Genomic DNA, 19,644 nt, shown 5'->3' on the forward strand with positions numbered 1-19,644 from the left:
ATTTTAAAAATATTTTTCAGACTCATCTGACGGCCCATAATACGTGTCACCAGGTTATCATCCTTACCGTCCAGCGCATTAGAAACTCTTTCTAAAACGAAAAAGACTGTTTTTACTAAAAATACATAATATATATATTTTTTATTATGTCTTGAGAAGTACCTGCAGTTTTTTCCCCAGAAAAGCCACAATTTTCTCGTCAACCGAGAAAAAAAAACCTGAAACCTGGTCCATTCTTTGTATTTTCAGGAGATCAAACAACCCACAAAAGCTCAAAAACCTTCATTGCCCCCAATCCCCTTTAACCATATACTATCGTAGATCTCCGTCGCTTCTATTTTCGAACTTTCTTCCCTCTTTCTGCACTGCATATGTACATTATATATCCATGTATATCTGTGATTTCTCTCTCGCTCTCTCTTGTCTCCATATTAATTTTGTCTCACTAATTTTGTTAGGACATTGGAAGAATAAGGATGTAACTTGCGATCACAACCTAAAATATTATACTTTTGTTGTTCCTCTCAATCTCATTCTGTAGCGAGGGAAGTCAGAATCTTTTTTTGTCTGATTCTGGGTTTTCCGAAAATATCGAACCCACCCGTACGTTCAAGATCTGTTTTTTCGCCACTGCCCAATGCAATCCCAAAATTTCCACCCTGCTCCAGACTTCTACGACGTGGGGATCATTTAAGTGTCTCATATTGCTCCGTTTTCCCTCCTGGTTCATGACTATAAGATCTCGGGTTCTTTACCGCTCACCTCGTTTGAATATTTCGTAGTCGTCTATATCAATTTAACCCTTGATGGGTGTTTGATCTGAAAGCCCCGGGTCTTTGGTTGATATTCTCAAGACCGCCATCATGTTGAAGCAAATTCTCAGTAAACTCCCACGGAACAAGTCATCGTCGAAATCCGACTCTCCCCGGTCCAACTCGGCTCGTACCCCGCGATCCAACGGCGGGACTTCGTCCCCCTCATCCGCGTCAGTCAGATCCAACAACGCGACGAAACGCACGGCGGTGTTCCCAGCCAGCGTTGTGGCCGGTATCGAGCCCCTGGTGCCCTTCAGGGACGTGCCCAACGCCGAGAAGATGAACCTCTTCGTGAGCAAGGTCAGCCTTTGCTGCGTCACCTTTGATTTCACCGACCCGTCGAAGAACTCGGTCGAGAAGGACTTGAAGAGACAGACCCTGATCGAGCTCGTCGACTTCGTGGCATCCGGGTCGACCCGGTTCACAGAGTCCGCCATCTTCGCCATGTGTAGAATGTGCGCCGCCAACCTCTTCAGGGTTTTTCCGCCCAATTACCGATCCAACTTGACCGGGGGCGAGAACGACGACGACGAGCCGATGTTCGACCCTGCCTGGCCGCATTTGCATTTGGTGTACGATTTACTACTTAGATTCATCACCTCCTCGTGCCTCGACAGCAAGGTAGCGAAGAAGTACATAGACCATTCATTTATACTGAGGTTGCTCGAGCTCTTTGATTCCGAGGATCCCAGAGAAAGGGAGTGCCTGAAAACCATTCTGCATAGGGTTTATGGGAAATTTATGACTCATAGACCTTTCATTCGAAAGGCTATCAACAACGTGTTTTATAGATTTGTGTTTGAGACCGAGAGACACAATGGGATTCCCGAGTTGTTAGAGATTTTTGGGAGCATAATTAGTGGGTTTGCTTTGCCTTTGAAAGAGGAGCATAAGATATTTATACGGAGGGTGTTGGTTCCGCTGCACAAGCCGAAGTACGCGGGGCTTTACTTTCATCAATTGTCCTACTGCGTCACTCAGTTTATAGAGAAGGACCCCAAGTTGACGAGTATGGTGCTAAGGGGATTGTTGAAGTACTGGCCGGTGTCGAACAGTCAGAAGGAGGTGATGTTTTTGGGTGAGATAGAGGAGATTTTGGAAGCAATCAACATGGTGGAATTCCAGAGAGTCATGGTGCCGTTGTTCTGGCGGGTTGGATGCTGCATTAACAGTTTCCACTTCCAGGTATTCTTTCCTTTCATAACTTTCTCTTGCCTGTTGCTTGAGATAATCCAAGAGCAGTTAATTTGCCTTCCTTATACAGATGAGATACTTTAATACAATAATTTTCACAGCTCTTATAGCCCATGATTGACTCAAGTATATGGGGCTTGAAAGATATAATCTTGGCAACTAGAGGGTGGGCGCCTATCAATGAAAAAGATAAACTTACTACTCTTTTATAACTATTTTACGACTCTATTTCAAATGTTATGTAAAATTGAATATATTTTTAATGGAGTGACACAGTTACATTGGTTGATTATAAAATGGAATGTAAAATATTTATAAAAGAGTTATAAATATTTCATTACTTACCTATCAATACATTATTTTAGTTTCGACTCCAGAGTACCTAAACAAAAGTACCCATGATAGATTGATTGACCTTAACCAAATGAAGGTGTTTATATGTGCACACATGGCGAAATTTCACTTGTGTTTAAAACTGAAATCAATATTGCACTATGGTGCAGGTGAGCCTCAGAGACGAAAGACACTGATGATTTGGCAAGTACATAGGACCTAGCATGACACTAGCAGTTATAGGCTATTACAGGTGGCTAGTTGTGGGATGAGGTCTATTTGTTTAGCTTGGCATGTCATTGAGGCGAATGCACAAGGCTGGGTATTATGGGCAGAAGTGTATGTGCCTTCCAGTCACTCCTTGCATGAAGAGTTTCATAATTTGACATCTTGGTGACAGGATTTTGGTTGAAATTCTTGAGATGCAAAATGAGAAACTTGATAGAAGGTTTCCTGGTCGGTCAGAATAGGATCACTATTAATTATGTCATTCATTGTTTAAAGATGGTATAATTTATCCTAGTTAGGTGTTACTCATATATAGGTCCTGTGCACTTGGGCTATGCCCATTGCATTATGAATAAAATCTCTTGTTTACCTATAAAAAAGTGGTATATTTTGTTTATAAACACCATTATTTTCTCAATCACCATTATTGAAAGAAAATTAGAAGCCTTTCTTAGGTTTTTTGGTGCCTCCAGTTACTGGCTCTGTTTACTTGTAAAATTGTCGGTCAGACTGTCAGTAGTTCCACAAACCTATAGTACTTCCCTTTAATAATGATTTGTTATTTCAAGTTTGGTCATCACTCGAATAGATCTGCTTCTCTCTCGTCATAAATAAAGGAGGATGAGGTCACGGGTCCAATCCTATTTGACTGCATTAGTCATGTATTTGCTTACATCTTATATATAAAAAAATTACGTTTTTGCCTACAAAAGATGATATGGTATAACCGGCAGATGGGAACTGCACCCTCAAAAACCATTTTTTGAGATCACACCACTTTCGAGGGCTTCAGTGGAAGGTTTTAATGAAATATTTAGCTTTAGCTAAAATTTGGTTCGTCTTTAGAGGAAGGAAGTATATCTTTTTTGTACTGGTTTCTTTATGGGAATTAGTGTCAAGTTCTGAGGAACTTATTAAAGTTGTGTGATTAGAAAAGAGCTGCAATCTTACATAGTCAGACACGACCATCATTATTGGACTTCTCGTTCTTGTCCCCCTCCCCATCTTCTGGGTTACTTATACAAGTAGTGGAAAGCTTGTGAAAACTTTATTGTGGTGATTTCTGTGTCTTGTGGGAGTTTTGAGAGATAATCGAGGATTATCTTCTCTGTTTAGGCACATTGAGCAGAAATGGTCTTTTGGGACTGCAAATGCCAAAATTTTATGCGGATTATTCCTGTTTTTTGGAGTTAGTTGATTCCAGTTTCAAGGGTTTTTACATCCGCCAATAATGATGCAGATTTTCTGCCTTGTGACATGAAACATGAGATTCTAAGTTGGGTGCTGCGGTTTCATCCTTCCTTCTGTTGGTTTATTTGAGCAACTGTCCCCTCCCAGACACTGGGAAAAAAAATTGTATTTTGTTTTCCTTTAATAGCTTTTGATCAAGCATGTCTTTTCATCGACTAAGGAAAGAAATCACAACGTTTTCCCCCAACTAATTTTTTCAGGTCGCGGAAAGGGCCCTTTTCTTGTGGAACAATGATCACATTGTCAACTTGATTGCACATAACCGGATGGTGATTCTTCCTGTGGTATTTCCAGCCTTAGAGAGGAATGCTCAGACCCACTGGAACCAAGCAGTGTTCAACTTAAGTTTAAATGTTAGAAAGATGTTCATGGAGATGGACGAGGAGCTTTTTGCCTCCTGTCATGCTCACTTTAAGGAGGAAGAAGCAAAGCTAAGCTTGGAAGCTGAAAAACGGAAGGAAGCATGGGAGCGACTAGAGAAAAAAGCCAGTATCCAGCCAATAACCGGAAATGCTGCTGTTCTGGTAGCTCCTTTAGCAACCTCAATTGCCTGTTAAGTGCCGTTACAAATCCATTTTCTCATTCTCAAGGTTTTCTTTCTTCTCTTTTCCTGATGTTACTACTAGGAAACCAGAAGAAATGGCACTTAAACAGAAATGTACTAAAACGGCTGTTGTTTGGGTTAAAAGAATTTATTTTTTCAATGACAGCCCAGTTGTAACTTTAGTTTTGATCCTATATTTTCCATTGCTACCGTGGGGGAAGAGGTGTTAGGCTGCTTCCTCTAAAAGGTTATGGGAAGGGCCATGCTTTTGATTATAAGATTCTGTAACCAACTGATGCCTTATTAAAAATTCCAGATTCCAGATCTCATTTTGATGATATGACATTATCCTAATTTTTGGTTTTTTTTTAGGAAAAAAACAAGGATTAATAAATAGCATCACATAAACTGAGTGGGACGATATACTTTGATTTATAAAACAAATTTAAATTAAATTATTTTATAAATTAAATTCTTATGTTTTTAGTAATGTAGCGAGTGTCTTTAATGTCAACTTGTTAATATAAATTTTCTTTTATTTAGATGGAGGTTATAACCCAAAAATAATTCTATATAATTTGGCACCTAGTAAGAGGAAGAGCGTGTTTGCAAGATAGGAAGATAAGAAGAGGAAGAAGAAAATAGACAATTATACATTTTTAATTATTTTACAACGCATATTAAATCGATATAATTGTGTAACTTTAACAAAATTAATCTCAAATTTACATAATTACTCTTTATTTGAAACAAAAGAGTTGTAAATATATATATATATATATATATATATATATTATTATACACACACACACACTAGCAGTGGCGCAACGTGCGAGTCACGTTTGCCCAATTGGAAGGAAACAAAATTTACCAGAATATAGAGGTCCAATTGTAGAAGAGATAATAGCACAAATTAATTAAGAAATGTGTTCATACTGGTATTAAAGCTGTAATTGCTTAGAACATAGCAAATGTGCCTCACACCTAAAGCCATTACCATAGAATGTAACCTTGTATTTGTTCTTATATTGATCAGTTACTACAGTAGAATAATTTGTACACTGCAGGCAGATTTCCATGTATATTATGTAGCTAAAGAGTCTTGACAGATCATAGTTAAATCCACACGAAAAACTGGTATCTTGGTGGAAAATGATCTCCACAGAAAGAATCGGCATCCTAATTCCTTACTACTGTAAAAATACAATCTCGGGATTCTCATCTCTCAAAAAATCTTACATACTACAATAATACGGCAACTGTTGGCAAATACAATTTCCAAAAGTAATGGCTACTTCTATGGGGACATGATCTCCACAAGAACTATGTGCAGGAAAATAATGGTTATAAACATAAAACCCAGGCTTCTTCAGCTACTTGTCATCCTGGCTAAAGTTGCGGCAATTTTCCTCCACGATCCTCTGAAACTCTTTCACTGGCCTCGATTAGGTGTTTAACAATGTCAAAGGAGGTAAGCCTAATGCTGCAGTAGGAGAGAGAGGGAAAAATGATAATGATAAAATTATATTCGTTTGTTTGAGAAAAAAGAAAGAAAGAAAGAGACCAAAGATTTAAGAATCAACTTTAATTATGCAGCAAGCGTGCTTGGAATTTTTAGAACTGAATGTACAAATTATTCTACTGTAGTAACTGATCAATATAAGAACAAATACAAGGTTACATTCTATGGTAATGGCTTTAGGTGTGAGGCACATTTTCGCGGTTGGAAGAAAAAGAGTGTTACCAGAATATAAAATCGCTCTATGAAAGTGTAACCAAAACATTAAATACAGAATAACTCCCTGCATGCGATATAGAATCGGATCTGAGATACCTGTTTTTCCACTGAACTCTTGAAATGGAATGAAAACCTTCACTTGATTAGATCCAGAAAGCTTAGTATGCCCCCTGCATTGAATGTAAGACCATGTCTAAAAAGAACAAAAACAAAATAAAAATAAAGATAAAACAAAACAAATCTCATATACTAAGAAGCTGACCCATTGGGACCATGAAAATAAAATGCTTTTTGTTGCACAAGATCAACAAGACCCTTAAAATCATCCTCCAACCCAACTGGAACTTTGTAACATGCATGGTTAATCCCTCAACCAAAAAAACCATCAAATCACAAAAACCCAAAAAACCCATCAGGTGAGATTATGAAGCTATGAGAGAGAGAGAGATAGCGTGGTGAGAGAGAGACCCTAGGCAAAGATTCCGTCGGTCAAGATTCTAAAGCTAGTTTCTGTCGAACGTGAATAATCCTAGGTGAAGAATCGGAAGCCTCTGAGCAGAGTTTCCTTCGAGCTGGCCATCGTCGACCTTGAAGAGGTTGTTTCTGTCAAGCCCTAGGAATACATTTGGAAGCTTGAGTAATACCAAAAAAGACAAGAGACAAGAAAAATAGCAAATGAAAGCATTACAGAGGCATATTCAAAAGCTCTGCATGACTGTTTTTGCAGTAAAGAAAAATAGCAATAAAATCGGGTTGGCTTCAAGAGCTATTGAATCTAGACTAATAGCGAATCAGAAATTTCCTCTTCAAGAAATCTCTCTTCCCAGATTTGATGAATTATAGAAGTCCATCTCCCAGCTCTTCTACTCACTCCTATATATTAGACAATGTTATTTAATTTATTCGACAACTGGAAGCACATCACTCCACCAATTTCAATGGTACCAAAGCCTTTTTTTTTTTTTTTTTTGTAAAACGACAAGATGGTTGAGATTCTAAAGAGATGTATATCAGTACTTTGCAGTCTGCTAACTCTATGATGGCTGAATATTGAGGATAAATGTTTGCAAATATTAGAGAATGAGTATTGAAAAATTTCGGATGATGAAATCCTCAAAAGTTTTTATGAAACTCATAGATTAACTACTTACATGAATTGTCATGAGATGTGGCAAACAGAATTTTAAAAATAAAATAAAACACCTTTAAGAACCGAGAACAGTTTTTGAGAATTGAGCTGTCTTTGATATATCCCAGCTTATTCTTTTTAAATGCTTTGGTATGAATTCAACATCATATCTGTCCATAACTTCAACAACCTAGACACCAAATTTCAAATAAATAATCATTGCACTTATGAAGGTACAAACGGGCATGCAGGCAGCAGCACGATAAGTTTGAAAGTAACTATAGAGAACGCTTACACTTCGGGAAGCATGAAGAGCAACAAGGTCGATGGGAATGAAGATGGTACCCATCAATAGAAATATAGAAATGACGAGCATAAGAGATTCTCAGCACTACAAGCACACAAATTAGGATGAATAATAGATTATGAAAGTCAAAAGCAAATAATAGTATTTGAGAAGTTACCCAAGCTGGTGTTAGTACTGGTTTAGAATATATAAACAGGAACATTGGCGGCTAATGTATTACTTTTAAACAAGCAAAAAATAGACCCCCATAAAGCTTTAATTAATAGAATTTACCCATAAGATCCCAATAAACAATCACATAACATATCAAGCCAACAAAACTATTATACAGTCAGGTGCTTATGTCATTTTTGCTTTTTTGTTTCACTGACATTTTGGCCCTTATTTCTATATTGTTAAGCACATGTATCAAATATGCACATATTAGTTTTCTATCAAGAGGGGAGGGATACCACAGTTACCCAGGGGTGCAAATAGGCTGAAAAAAGGTGGTGTTTCTCAGAAGAATAGTTCGGGGCCGAATGGTCCCATCGCAGAATGGTGTTCCAAGCAAGGAACCGGTCTTTGGATGCAGAAAAAAGCTTTCCCCCTTCAAAGATGAATCAGATTTATGTGGCTAAACAGACTACAAGTGGGACAGTATCATGAGGAGCATAAACAGAACTACTTGGATTTGAGGAGAAAAGCATCAGGTTGAAGCATTTCTAAAAATGAAGCTTGGCCTACATTTTGCAGCATCTATCGTAAAGGCAGGATCCAACTGGTGTTGAATTGTGAGGTGGTGGAAGCTGCAGAACTTCATGTATCGTGGAGGCCCATCTCTGCTACGCTTACTCTTCTTCTTATCTTTCTAGCTTTGTAATGCTCTACTTTTTAGCATCTAGAAAACGTGGAATTGGTACAACTCCAAAGAACGAGGTGTGTAACCAGAAGAATGGATTATATCCAAGCGCCAAGCTTTGTAAACAAGATGGATTCTGCAGAAAATACAAGGGCACGTTGGCTAGTCCATGGTTCTTATTTAGTTGTGAGATATCTAGAGCAAAAGGGCTTGTTCTGTTGCAGAAGTTGAAAATGTAGCTTAGAATGTAGACAAATCACAACCAAATGATTCTTTTGAAGTCTAGCCCGTGGAGCATGAAATGTTTTTCTATCTGATTCTTTTGAAGTCTAGCTGTGTCTTTAGTTGATGTATGGTATTATCCGTATCATCCTTTATATCGATACCTAAATACCTGAATGTCCATATTTATTTGAACATCCTCTCAAATTTGAATAAAATTATATTTCAAGTGCTTTGACTGTTTAGATCTGTTGGGACCCTTTTTAGATTTCAAATCATTTACTTTTCTTCAAGTGCTCGTTACCCCCGCTCTATGCCCCCAAGTACGTGGAACATAAGAAACAAGAAAAATCTAAGCCATTGAAATCTACTTTGGAATAAATATAACTTTGAAATAATGGAGGTAGGAAAACTGCGCTATTCAAACTGTTCTGGTTTTTTGGATGGATGATGGGTCATGGATTCTGTGGAAATTCTCGACCAAGTTTGACAATCATCAGTAAAAACGATTTTTTTTTTTTAATAAAAAAAAGGGATTTTCTTAAAATTCATAAGATTGAATGATTGATTTGTATCCATTCGGCGTAACCTTCATTCGCTTTCAAATATGGCGTGCATGAGGTGGGAATCCGATCCAATCCAAATGATAGAACTCTGATGAAACAAACGTATGGTCCACATTGGGGGAATTCGTAAACGGGGGGTATAAGAAACAGAAACACATTCAATTCATTTTAATTTTCAAGATGTTGATGGCTAATAATAATCCCCCTCTTCCAACAGTCCGATTGATTGCATGGCTCGGTACAGTTTTAGAAATGATATTTACAGTTATTGATTGTGTAAGTATAGCATAATTTAAAAAAATAATAATAATAAATACGAGACTTACATAAAAAAAAATAATTTTTTAATAATAAATCTCACTTTTTTTAAAAAAAAATAATTACTTTATACTTACGTATTATATAATTAGTATTAAATGTTGGAGACAATCGAGGACGGTTTCTTAAAACAAAGAAAAAAATGAAAAAAGAAAGAAAGATATGGTAGCTGATGAGCTTAGCTTCACACCAAGAGTTGGAGGAAGGAGTGGTAGCAGTCAACAAGTGTACTTGAGAGAATCTGTGTGTGTACCCAAATTCCAAAGTGGCCATTACTTCTACTTGCAATTGCAAATTGTTAATGCAAAATGCAAATGCATCACAACCACATCGTACCAACGCCAATTCCTCTCTTACACGCCTCTACTTTTCCAAGCACTTCTTTTATAGGGCATTCATTATTTAATACTCGACTTTCCAAGGATAAGATATATATGTATATATAGTCTTTGTCCTCTCACATTATTGCAATCTTTCTAAGATTAGGATATAAAGATGATCAATTTATATATAGTCTAAAACATCATAACCATCCTCGTGTTTTATATATATATATATATATATATATTGGAATTGAGGTTATGGGTCATTTTTATGCATTTCTTTTGTAGTCAATTGGGAAGATCAAGGGATCAAACTCATGCCAAGATTCGAGTAGATTTGGATAGACAGTTCAGATGAGATGTTTTGTTGAAAATTGAATAAAATATTGATAATTTTTTAGTATTATTTTTATTTTAAAATTTGAAAAATTTGAATTGTTTATTATATTTGTGTATGGGAATTTGAAAAAATTGTAATGATGAAATAAGATAAAATATCTTGTATGTCCGAACCCACCAGTCTTGCACCATCCATGAGTGGAGATGGCAACTGGCACAAGCGCCATTGGTATATCTTCAATTGGTATTATATTAAGCTTTTAACAGAAGTGCTTTTGCATCTGTGTGATCTCCTCTTAGGAGAAACAGCTCACATAAGAGTCGTGAGAAATTCAACTTGGGTTTGTTTGGATTATTGAGCTCATGCAATATGATGCAGTTGTTTTAGTAGATGAGTGGTGCTACTCTGCCGCCTGAGTAGCACCGCTCGTTTCTACTGCTTCTTACATTTTAGTTTTTTTTTTTATATTTTTTTAAATATGTTTAAGTATTTTTAAAAAATAAAAAAACATACCAATACACTTAAAATCACTTCCTTAATCATTAAGTAAAAAAATATGAAAAAAATAAAATTTACAGCGGTACACTAGAGCGGTTCATTTTGAGCGGCATACAAGCTTTTCCCTTAGTAGATATCCTCTACTCCCAAGTCTTAAGGGATGTATGCCTCTGAACCAACACATGGAAATGCCATCCTCAAGAAGCTTTGCAATTTCATTTTAAAACAGGGTTTTTAATTATTATTTTTGGTTTATACATAATAATCAAGAAAACTATATTCTCCTCCATGAGAAAATTGGCTCCGATTTTTTAACAATTTTTTATTTTAGAAAAAAACCTGAGCTCAAAAATCATGTTAAAAGCAAAGTGTTTCAGAAACATAAGCTCACAAAAAAAAAAAAAAAATCCAAATCTAAGGAAATGTGATGACTTGTGAGTTAAAACGGTCTAAATACTTTCAATTAAACTATTTTATAATAATCCAAGCTTCTAATAGTTGTTAAATTGTATCGTTATCTAATGATTTGTTAGTAGGAAAAATTAATAATTTACATGATTTTACGAAATTAATATATATTTTTATTATTCAACAAACAATTTGAGATTATATGGTTTACAAACAGAGAGGGAGAGAGAGACACAGAGGGAGGGAGACTGAGCGAGTCAGAGACAGGAGAACCTTTTGCTTTTTATTGCGCTCTCTCTCTCAGAAAGCCTGATTCTCTCTGTTTTTCGCTGTCTTTTTTTTATCCTTTTCAGAAAATCGTGCGGTCTTTTCTCTCTCTGTCTCTCTAGTTTCTCTCTCTTCAGTAGAGAAGTTATGCAGAATAGCAATATGGGGATGGTCCGGATGGAGAAGAAATGGCCGTGCAAATAATGGCTCAGCAGCACACTATGCCCAACAATGCCAGTACCAACACTAGTGGTAACAATACAAGCCACACCCAACAAGGACAATTATCTAAGACAATGTTCCATGACTTTCTGGGCATGAAGAAGCCCACCGATTCGCCTGTGGGTCTAACCCCCAAAGCTGCGGAGTCGCCTTCTGCCTCGGCCTCTCTAGGGGCTTCCTCTGGTGGTGGCCGTGGCCTCATCTCCACCACCTCTGATCTGGGTTCCGGTGAGTCACTCAAACTCGCTCTCCTCTTTGTTGATTAGTGGCTGCTGTTTTATTTTCAACAACTGTTTGTTCTCACGTCCTCTGTATTTTTTGGGTGGTTTTGTTTTGGCTTTCCTATTATTTGATGTTTTAAAAAGATGTTTTTTTCCCTCTTGTTAACTAGAGTCATCTGGGAATGTAGAAAATTTATTTGTTTCTCTGGAGGCAACACCGTGTGCTTGTGTGTTTGTGTGTCCCTATAATCGAGTGGAGAGTTCATCTGGTGATGAAGGAAACTCTCTCTCTCTCTCTCTCTCTCTCTCATAGGAGTCATAGTGTGGTGGGTGCCTTTGTTTTAGGTTGGTTCAAGTGAAGTCAGTCAGGGCTTGGTTGCTTTCTAGTTCCTCTCTCTTTGCTTTATTTACACGGATATGTTGTATCTGTTATACCTTTTTACTTTTTATTTTTCCTTTCTTTGGGACAATGATTTATTATTCTATGCTCCTTTTTTATTCGTTGTGAACGGGCCTAATTTTGTAGTGTTTAGTGTTTCCTTTTCAATGTGGTTTCGTGTGATTCTTTATTTATTTATTGTTTGCTAATCCTGGTGAATTAAAATGTTGAAAGTATAGTATGGACGATTTATTATTTTTCTCTGATAACTTCTTCTCGTTAGAAAGCAAGAAGTCTAATTAAGCATCTTCTTATGCAGCTGTGCTCCTTTGCCTATGCGTTATGATGATAATATGATCTGCATGCCTTGTTTTGTTTCTGTTATTTTCCTTTTTTGTCTTTTTAAGTGGTTTCTTCCATCTTAGACCTCAATAAATGGGCATTACTTATCTGAAGGTTTAGTTCTCGTTGTTTTGCTCAGCTGCCAGGCATTTAAGAAAGCTTGTTATTCTATTATTATTATTATTGTTGTTATTTTCTAGATTCGGGATTTTACCCATCTGAATCAAAGTTTGATTCATTTTCCTCATCAATTTTAGTAGAAAGACAGGCTGGAAATCATCTTGAGGGTATTCCATTCTATGGTCCAAGGAGTGATATTTCTGGGCATGAAATAAGCAACAGAATAGTTGGAAGTAAGCGAAGCAATCCCGACTCTGCATTTTTGGGGTCATTTAGGGATGGGATCATAAACCTGGATCATGATCCCCTTGAGAACTCGCATTTGATTAAGGTTTGGATTGTAATGACTTTTGTTTCCCCATTCTCAGAACAAGCCACAAACCCTTAAGGGGTTCGTGCTTCTATAATAATGTTATAATGTTCTACTGTAGTTACTTCGAAATGGAACTGGGGGGGAGCAACACAGAAGGTCCAATGATGATGAAGTATTCTTTGGAATGCACCCACTAAGGCCAACTTCTGCTTCTCTTGTGTTTCAGCCTCCCACTGGCAGTAGAACTGATGCTAATGTTTCCAAATGGGAAAGGCCTGCCTCTATGAATGTTGGCCCTGCTGTACAATACCCCCCACGTGGGGGTCAATTTGGACCTATCCTGCATCAGGTGCCTTCAAACAGATTCAGGGATGGCACTGCAGGTCCTTCAAGTATCTCTCAGTCAGCTGCTGATGAGGGATCAAGAACTGGGATTAAAGGCCCTGTAGTTTTGAGTTCCATCAATGCCACTAGTGGTGCCTCCGAGAGAAACTCATCTGGTGTGCTGCCAAGTGGCAGCAGACAGAAGTCTGGGACTAACACATTAGACCCAGAATCTTCTGCTCCTCCTAGGTAAATGTTAATACTATTTATCCTCCGCCAAATCTCATTTGCATTTTCATTTCAAGAGGGGGCATACTTGATGCTATGTATTTGCATCTGTTGTGATTGCAGTCGACTTGGGTCGACATCTGCTGGTAGACAGATGACTATATTTTATGGTGGTCAAGCTCATGTTTTTGATGATGTTCATCCCAACAAGGTTTGTATTCTGGTTTTCTACCAATAACAGAGGCATCTCTGGTTGCTATTATTGGTTTTTTACTGTCAGGAAGATGAATAAACCTTTAACATGTTATTCTGCTGTCTCCTAGTTGAATAAGCTTATGGTGCTTGCTTGACCTAATTGGATTATGTTGGTGAATCAATTTCATGTGCCATAACTTGCAAAGGGCCTTGTACTCAACTGTTCCGTTGAAAAATATTGGCTTGCATTTCCTTGTAATGAGTTCCCAGGTGTCGGTAAACTGGCCTTTCATTCTCTCAGCATGTGTTAGTGTACCATGTGTGACTTGCTCAGTACACACCAGTTGTATCAAATTGGAACATCTTTTTAATATCTTAGGTGCCACCATAAGCTCATGGCTGTTATGCATAACTTTATTTTATTAGATTACCCTGGTGCTGCTGTTGGATTCATGAGCAATCGGGCCTCAGCTGTTACTAAGAATTCATTACTCAGCAATGACACTACATATGTGACAATAGAGCTTTTGATGAAGCTATGAGGATTGTTTATCTGGAAAATGTGGACTTTCCTTGACAATGACCGCCAGAATCATGCAATTACTGCCTTGAGGTCATCAAGGTGTTTATGAGGCATGGTTTTGGACATTTTTAGGGCCAAGAATTGCTCATTCATATGCCACTTATCATTCTTTCTTAAATTGTTTTCTTTTTTTGTTGCTTCTCTGCCCTGGGAAGATAATTTTTCTTTTTTCCACCTCTGTCACAAGTACACAAAAGTTGGGCGTAGTTCGTTGTTACCATAATTTGATGTGGAACATCAAGGATCTTGTTGTAAAATCAGAAGTAAACTGGGTTGTTAAAGAAAATAAAAAATATTGAAAAAACTTCAGTTTTCTTGAGCTTTTTATATGCTCTACCAAATAAAGCCCTTAGTTTATACCCACTTCAGAGCGAGTATGCAATACTATGTAGTTTTTGGATGCACAAATTAAATTCCAAAATGCACATTTTGTCTTCTTCTCAAGGGACAGCTGAAGTTAAAGCTAGCAAAACTTAAAGGAACATTTGAAGAACACCAATATTTGGCACTTGCTTCTAAGTTTCCTAGGATTTTTAGGCAGTTCTCGTTTCATCAGATTTTATGCAGTTAGAGTATCAGATATAATTCAATGGACATGAAAATTCACGATCACTATTTGATTACCACATATATTTCAGGCAGACGTTATAATGGCCTTAGCTGGATCCAATGGAGGATCTTGGTCGACAACCTACTCCAAATCTTTGAGGCCAGGTGGTGAAAGTAACAAGCCTGGTGGAGACAATGAAACAGGTATGGCAGTTAATACGCCACTATCACGTGAGTTTCGCGGAAGGTTATCTGCCAGTGGCATTTCTAATCACGGAGTTGGCTCTGGGGATCAAATATCCACACCATCAGGTGACCCTCTAATTTAGTTACATGTACTGGAGGTGCTGTGTTTGACACATTGAAATATGCGACATCCAGTTCGGTTTACATGAATGAGTTAATTCCGTCGTCCAGGCATGAAGGACTGAGTCTTTTATTAGGAAAGTAGACAGATTACGAGTGGGAAGTTTCCAAGTGAAGTATTGATCCTTCTCCTTTATTTATTTATTTATTTATTTAAGAATCATATCAACAAACTTGGTCATTATAGGTTCTGCATGAGGACTTTTTCCAAATCCCCCGTTCTCTCTCTCTCTCTCTCTCTCTTTTTATCACCTGCCCATTTTACTGTTATTGATTGCTAAAAACTGTTGTTGTAGGTGTACATCAATACAACATCATAGCAAAAGATTCAAGCAACCCTATTCAAGCTGCAGAACCTAGTCCAGAAGCAAAAAGAGAGCTATGATGGTTGAGTCTGGAATTAGTGTTAATTTCTTTTTTTCCCATAATCAATATACAGGATAGGGTAATTGAGCTTTTTATTCCTCTGATATCTTTCGGGCTTCAACCTTTTTCTTCTTTGATGGTGGGACGGTACTCTCATTGTTTATAGGGGGATCCAATAGAGCTACCAGATTCATAATCAGATACAGCACTTGCCAATTCTATAATCTGCTTTTAGCTCGATGCATCTTGGAAATTAAACCATTTCAAATCCTTACGTACAAGTTTATAATATTATCTCTTATCAATGGAACATATTGTTACCACTTTTTATCAAGGACTGGAGTTGTTTACGTTGTTCAGCAGCCGGATTTGAATTTCATAAAATTCTTAGAGCTTACAGTGAGAGAGAGATTAGGGGCCCGTCTCTCTCGCGTGATGTACAGTAAACGCAAATCAAATGGATTATTTATCATCATTCGGCATGGCCTTGATGAGCGGTGGGCCAGGAAAGTCTGTTTAACGAGGCCAGGCCCATCTACTTTTCTCATTGGACTTGTTGTGGGATCCATTATGATTAAAACACTAATACATTTTTTTTCGTCATTCTGAAATCCATTCTTGTATAAAAAAAAAGAGAGACTTATAACATATTTTATAAGGTTTTTGATTACCATAAATTAATAACTATTTAAAATGTATGTACATCTCTAATGACTTGGATAAAAGACAAAAAAAAAAAAAAAAAGGCATAATCATTGAAACATGCCCCATGAGGAAAAGAGAAACCAAAAATACTAAATAAAAAGGTTGTCCCACTTCAGCTGGTGTCCCCCTCACACACCACCCTCGAAAATAAACAAATCCGATATATTACTATTATTATTGTCCTAAGTAGGATTTTCAAACGGTGAATCCCAGTAAGGGGGTTTTTCAAAGGGTGAATCCCATTTAAGCAGGATTTTCAAAGGGTGAATCCCATTTCATCACTGCCCTCTATACTTCTATTGGTTTCTATAGTCCTCCGCCACCACCCTCATAGGTTAGGTGAGCGAGATCAGCGACTTAATTCCATATGTATATTTATATGTACTTTTTTTTTAGTCTTCTCACTCGCATGTAATTAACCGGCTTACATGACTTGGTTGCAGTGGATGCAATTTGAAATTTTGAAGAATATTTATATTTGATTAAGTCATATTAATGTACAAGCTAGCAACCAATATGATATATATATATATATATATATATATGTATATATAGTGTTATGTTGGGAAAAATTCATTACCCAAAATTGTATAGACACTAGTGCAATTCCACATATATAAGTTAGAGAAATTAAATCTAATAATTATTAATATTTACATAATTATGTTGAAAAGGCTAAAATATGGCCTATATATATATATATATAATATGCATTCTTATAACCTTTTTTTTTTTTTTTTTAATTCTCTAAAAGATCAATCATGTTTGACTTCATTCTAACAAAGGGAATAAGCTTAATTAATACTGAAGTTTATCTTTATATATATTGATGATCTCGATCGATCCCTTGCATATATGTCTACGTACGAAGTCTTAACTTTTTAAATTCATATCATGATATCATGTTAGTAGAATGGATATTCTGAAATATTAATTTTCTTTCTCAACTACCATTAATGTTTATTAAAATATTAGGTTGTCAACTTCAAGGTGGTACTTAATTAAGAAATTCATAGATAATTAAAGAGATTAAATTAAGGGAAAATTAATAATAATATTCTAAATTAAGTAGAAATTAGAATGAAAAATGCTAAATATACTTTAAAAAAAACTTATTTCTTCACATGTCAGTTATTGATTTGCTGAAAATCATGAAATTTGAATTTCTAAAGAAAATTAACAAAATAAATCTTATAAATAAAAATATAAGTAAAACTGTAAATACATATAACACTACTCAATTAGAATTGTCTAGCTCGTCAATCGATCCTCGATCCGGTCCTTTGAAACTCGGTTATAAAAAACTTAAATTTCTTCCTCCTAATAATTATGTGCTGCTTGACTTCAGCCTAGCAAGCAAGCTGCTAGCTATATAGCTCGATCACATATTTTCCATGAGACTATTGACTAAAATCACGTCGTTTTGCGTATTTTGTTTTGGTCCGACAAGAGTATTATTAGGATACATCTTAGGGTGTATATTTTTGTTATACACTTTCTCATCGGTATCGTGAAAATTACGTCCAAATATAATTGAAGTCTATAATCAATGATGGAAATAAGAGGTATATATTAATAATGTTGTGGGTAGATATTAGCGTAATAGATCTCCAAGCCTCGTATAATACCGTCTAACTTGGTTTAGTCAGAAAAAACCGTCAACTTGGAACTCTTTGCCTCAGACGAAAACAAAATAGTATGAAAGGGTTTCTTCTTGGTCTAACTAAAAGGTTTCCCCAACTTCACCGACTCTTTTTTGGACGTCCAATTATAAGAAGCTGCCTCCCCAATTATCTGTCTAATAATATAATTAACTTCTGTTTGGTCAGAATAGACGGATCATTCTTGGACGTACGTCGTTATAAAAAAACTGTTTATTTGTGACCAATTAAAAATAATTATTTTTTGTCAAAATGAATCTGTTATCGTCGCAAATAATCGTTATTATCGCACATTTTGCCCCTAATTCGATGATCTGCCGTACAGAAAAAAAGTAATTTTGATTTTGATTTTGGGTACATTTTATAATAAGTGATCATATTAATTTGTTTGTAAATAACATAACTCGAATGAAAATATGTTATAACGGATATATATACATGATATAACATAGAATTAAGTTATATATATATATATATATATATATATATATCACGTCATGTCATATCGAGTCTTAAAATCTATTACTTCAAAACAGTCTTTAAATTAAGTCGTAATTTACTAACTAGGCTAGTATAAATACAAGAAGCAAATTAATCAAAATGGAAAGAAATCGTGATTCGTGAAAAATAATTAAATGGCATGCTTTTTTAATTAATATTGTTGGCCAATTATGATTTTGAAAATGAATGGGGTCCATTAATTACAAGAAATTCTCAAATCAAAATTCCTTTTTTTTGTTTTACGCAAATGGTCAAATCTTCATGTCAACTAATTCCGATCGAGTATTATAGGTATTCAAAATTATCATGACGAAAATACAATATTCTAGCCTTAATTAATTCCCATTGATCTTCCCATGGCCCCATGCTGCACCCACCCAGATTCAAAATGCGTCTCTGGCCTACAGAGAAGTCTTATATATATGTAATTAAACGTGCCCGCATGTGTGAAAAACTCTGAATAATATGTCAAAAGTTCCACATGATCGATGCATGCATCGAAAGTGAAAAAAGAAGAAAAAACGTTGTCAAAATCTTATTGTTCTTGTTCTCACATCATGAGCAAATATTATATATTTTGAATTGCTAGCTCATCCAAATATAAAAGTAAAAATAATAGAAGCAACGGCAATATAAATAATTTCTAATTAATTTTAAATTTATCCCCTACTTACATATTATTCAATTTTTTAAATTTTACCGCTTGAGTTCGATAAATTAATTAGTTTTATTTTATTTTATTTGAAAAGGGAGTTTCGAATTCTACATCTCCATTTTAAAAGCTGAAGGTTATGCCAACTAGACCACTGACCATTAGCAATTAATTAGTTATTATATAAGACGTGTGTGTATATATATATATATATATATATATATATATATATATTAATTAGTTATTATACATTCGAGCTAGGCGTGTTCCTCAAATAGCATCAAATTAAAGGGCATAAGTTCCGGACACCCGAGTCGTCGTTCAACCCTATCTTCTCCGATCAAATTTTCAACTTAGCATGCGGACAAACAAGCTTTTAGGCAAGTCCTTTTGATTGCAAAAGAAAAAAGAAAAAAGGAAAAAGAAAAAAAGAGGACCCCCACCCCACCCCCTATCATGGAACAAAGAAACATGTAATATTTTTTTGATGATCAGTCTTTGAGATGCCACAACTTTCTCGTTTTGTTTGTTCTTTCCTTTGTCCCATTCAACCATTCACTTAAATACCCATATATCCCAAATCCACGTACAGACA

At 36.1% G+C, this 19,644-nt stretch overlaps 2 protein-coding genes and 1 long non-coding RNA gene across 4 annotated transcripts; 2 read left to right on the plus strand and 1 right to left on the minus strand.

Moving 5' to 3' along the window:
• Positions 1 to 159: 159 nt before the first annotated feature.
• Positions 160 to 4,719, plus strand: LOC121261291 (serine/threonine protein phosphatase 2A 57 kDa regulatory subunit B' kappa isoform-like). The gene is made up of 2 exons (XM_041163597.1): positions 160 to 2,000; positions 4,022 to 4,719. Exons 1-2 carry the CDS (start codon positions 864 to 866, stop codon positions 4,376 to 4,378), a joined length of 1,494 nt encoding a protein of 497 aa, XP_041019531.1. The 5' UTR covers positions 160 to 863; the 3' UTR covers positions 4,379 to 4,719.
• An 806-nt stretch (positions 4,720 to 5,525) lies between these two features.
• Positions 5,526 to 6,515, minus strand: LOC121261292. Its single transcript, XR_005939867.1, has 2 exons — positions 6,200 to 6,515; positions 5,526 to 5,848 (listed from the first exon to the last, which is right to left on the minus strand). It is a non-coding gene; the product is annotated as an uncharacterized LOC121261292 (long non-coding RNA).
• A 4,730-nt stretch (positions 6,516 to 11,245) lies between these two features.
• LOC121261293 (protein TIFY 8) lies at positions 11,246 to 15,754 on the plus strand. Of its 2 annotated transcripts, none has more exons than XM_041163599.1 (6): positions 11,246 to 11,772; positions 12,747 to 12,937; positions 13,038 to 13,492; positions 13,595 to 13,682; positions 14,888 to 15,110; positions 15,461 to 15,754. In XM_041163599.1, the coding sequence occupies exons 1-6, from the start codon at positions 11,511 to 11,513 to the stop codon at positions 15,547 to 15,549; spliced, it is 1,308 nt and encodes a 435-aa protein (XP_041019533.1). In that variant the 5' UTR covers positions 11,246 to 11,510; the 3' UTR covers positions 15,550 to 15,754. The 2 variants fall into 2 exon arrangements, with proteins under 2 accessions (XP_041019533.1, XP_041019532.1); XM_041163598.1 differs by having other exon boundaries at positions 11,252 to 11,772; positions 12,744 to 12,937.
• The last annotated feature ends 3,890 nt before the right edge of the window (positions 15,755 to 19,644 follow it).

This window comes from Juglans microcarpa x Juglans regia, chromosome 4D (assembly GCF_004785595.1).
Source record: "Juglans microcarpa x Juglans regia isolate MS1-56 chromosome 4D, Jm3101_v1.0, whole genome shotgun sequence".
Lineage (NCBI taxonomy): Eukaryota > Viridiplantae > Streptophyta > Magnoliopsida > Fagales > Juglandaceae > Juglans > Juglans microcarpa x Juglans regia.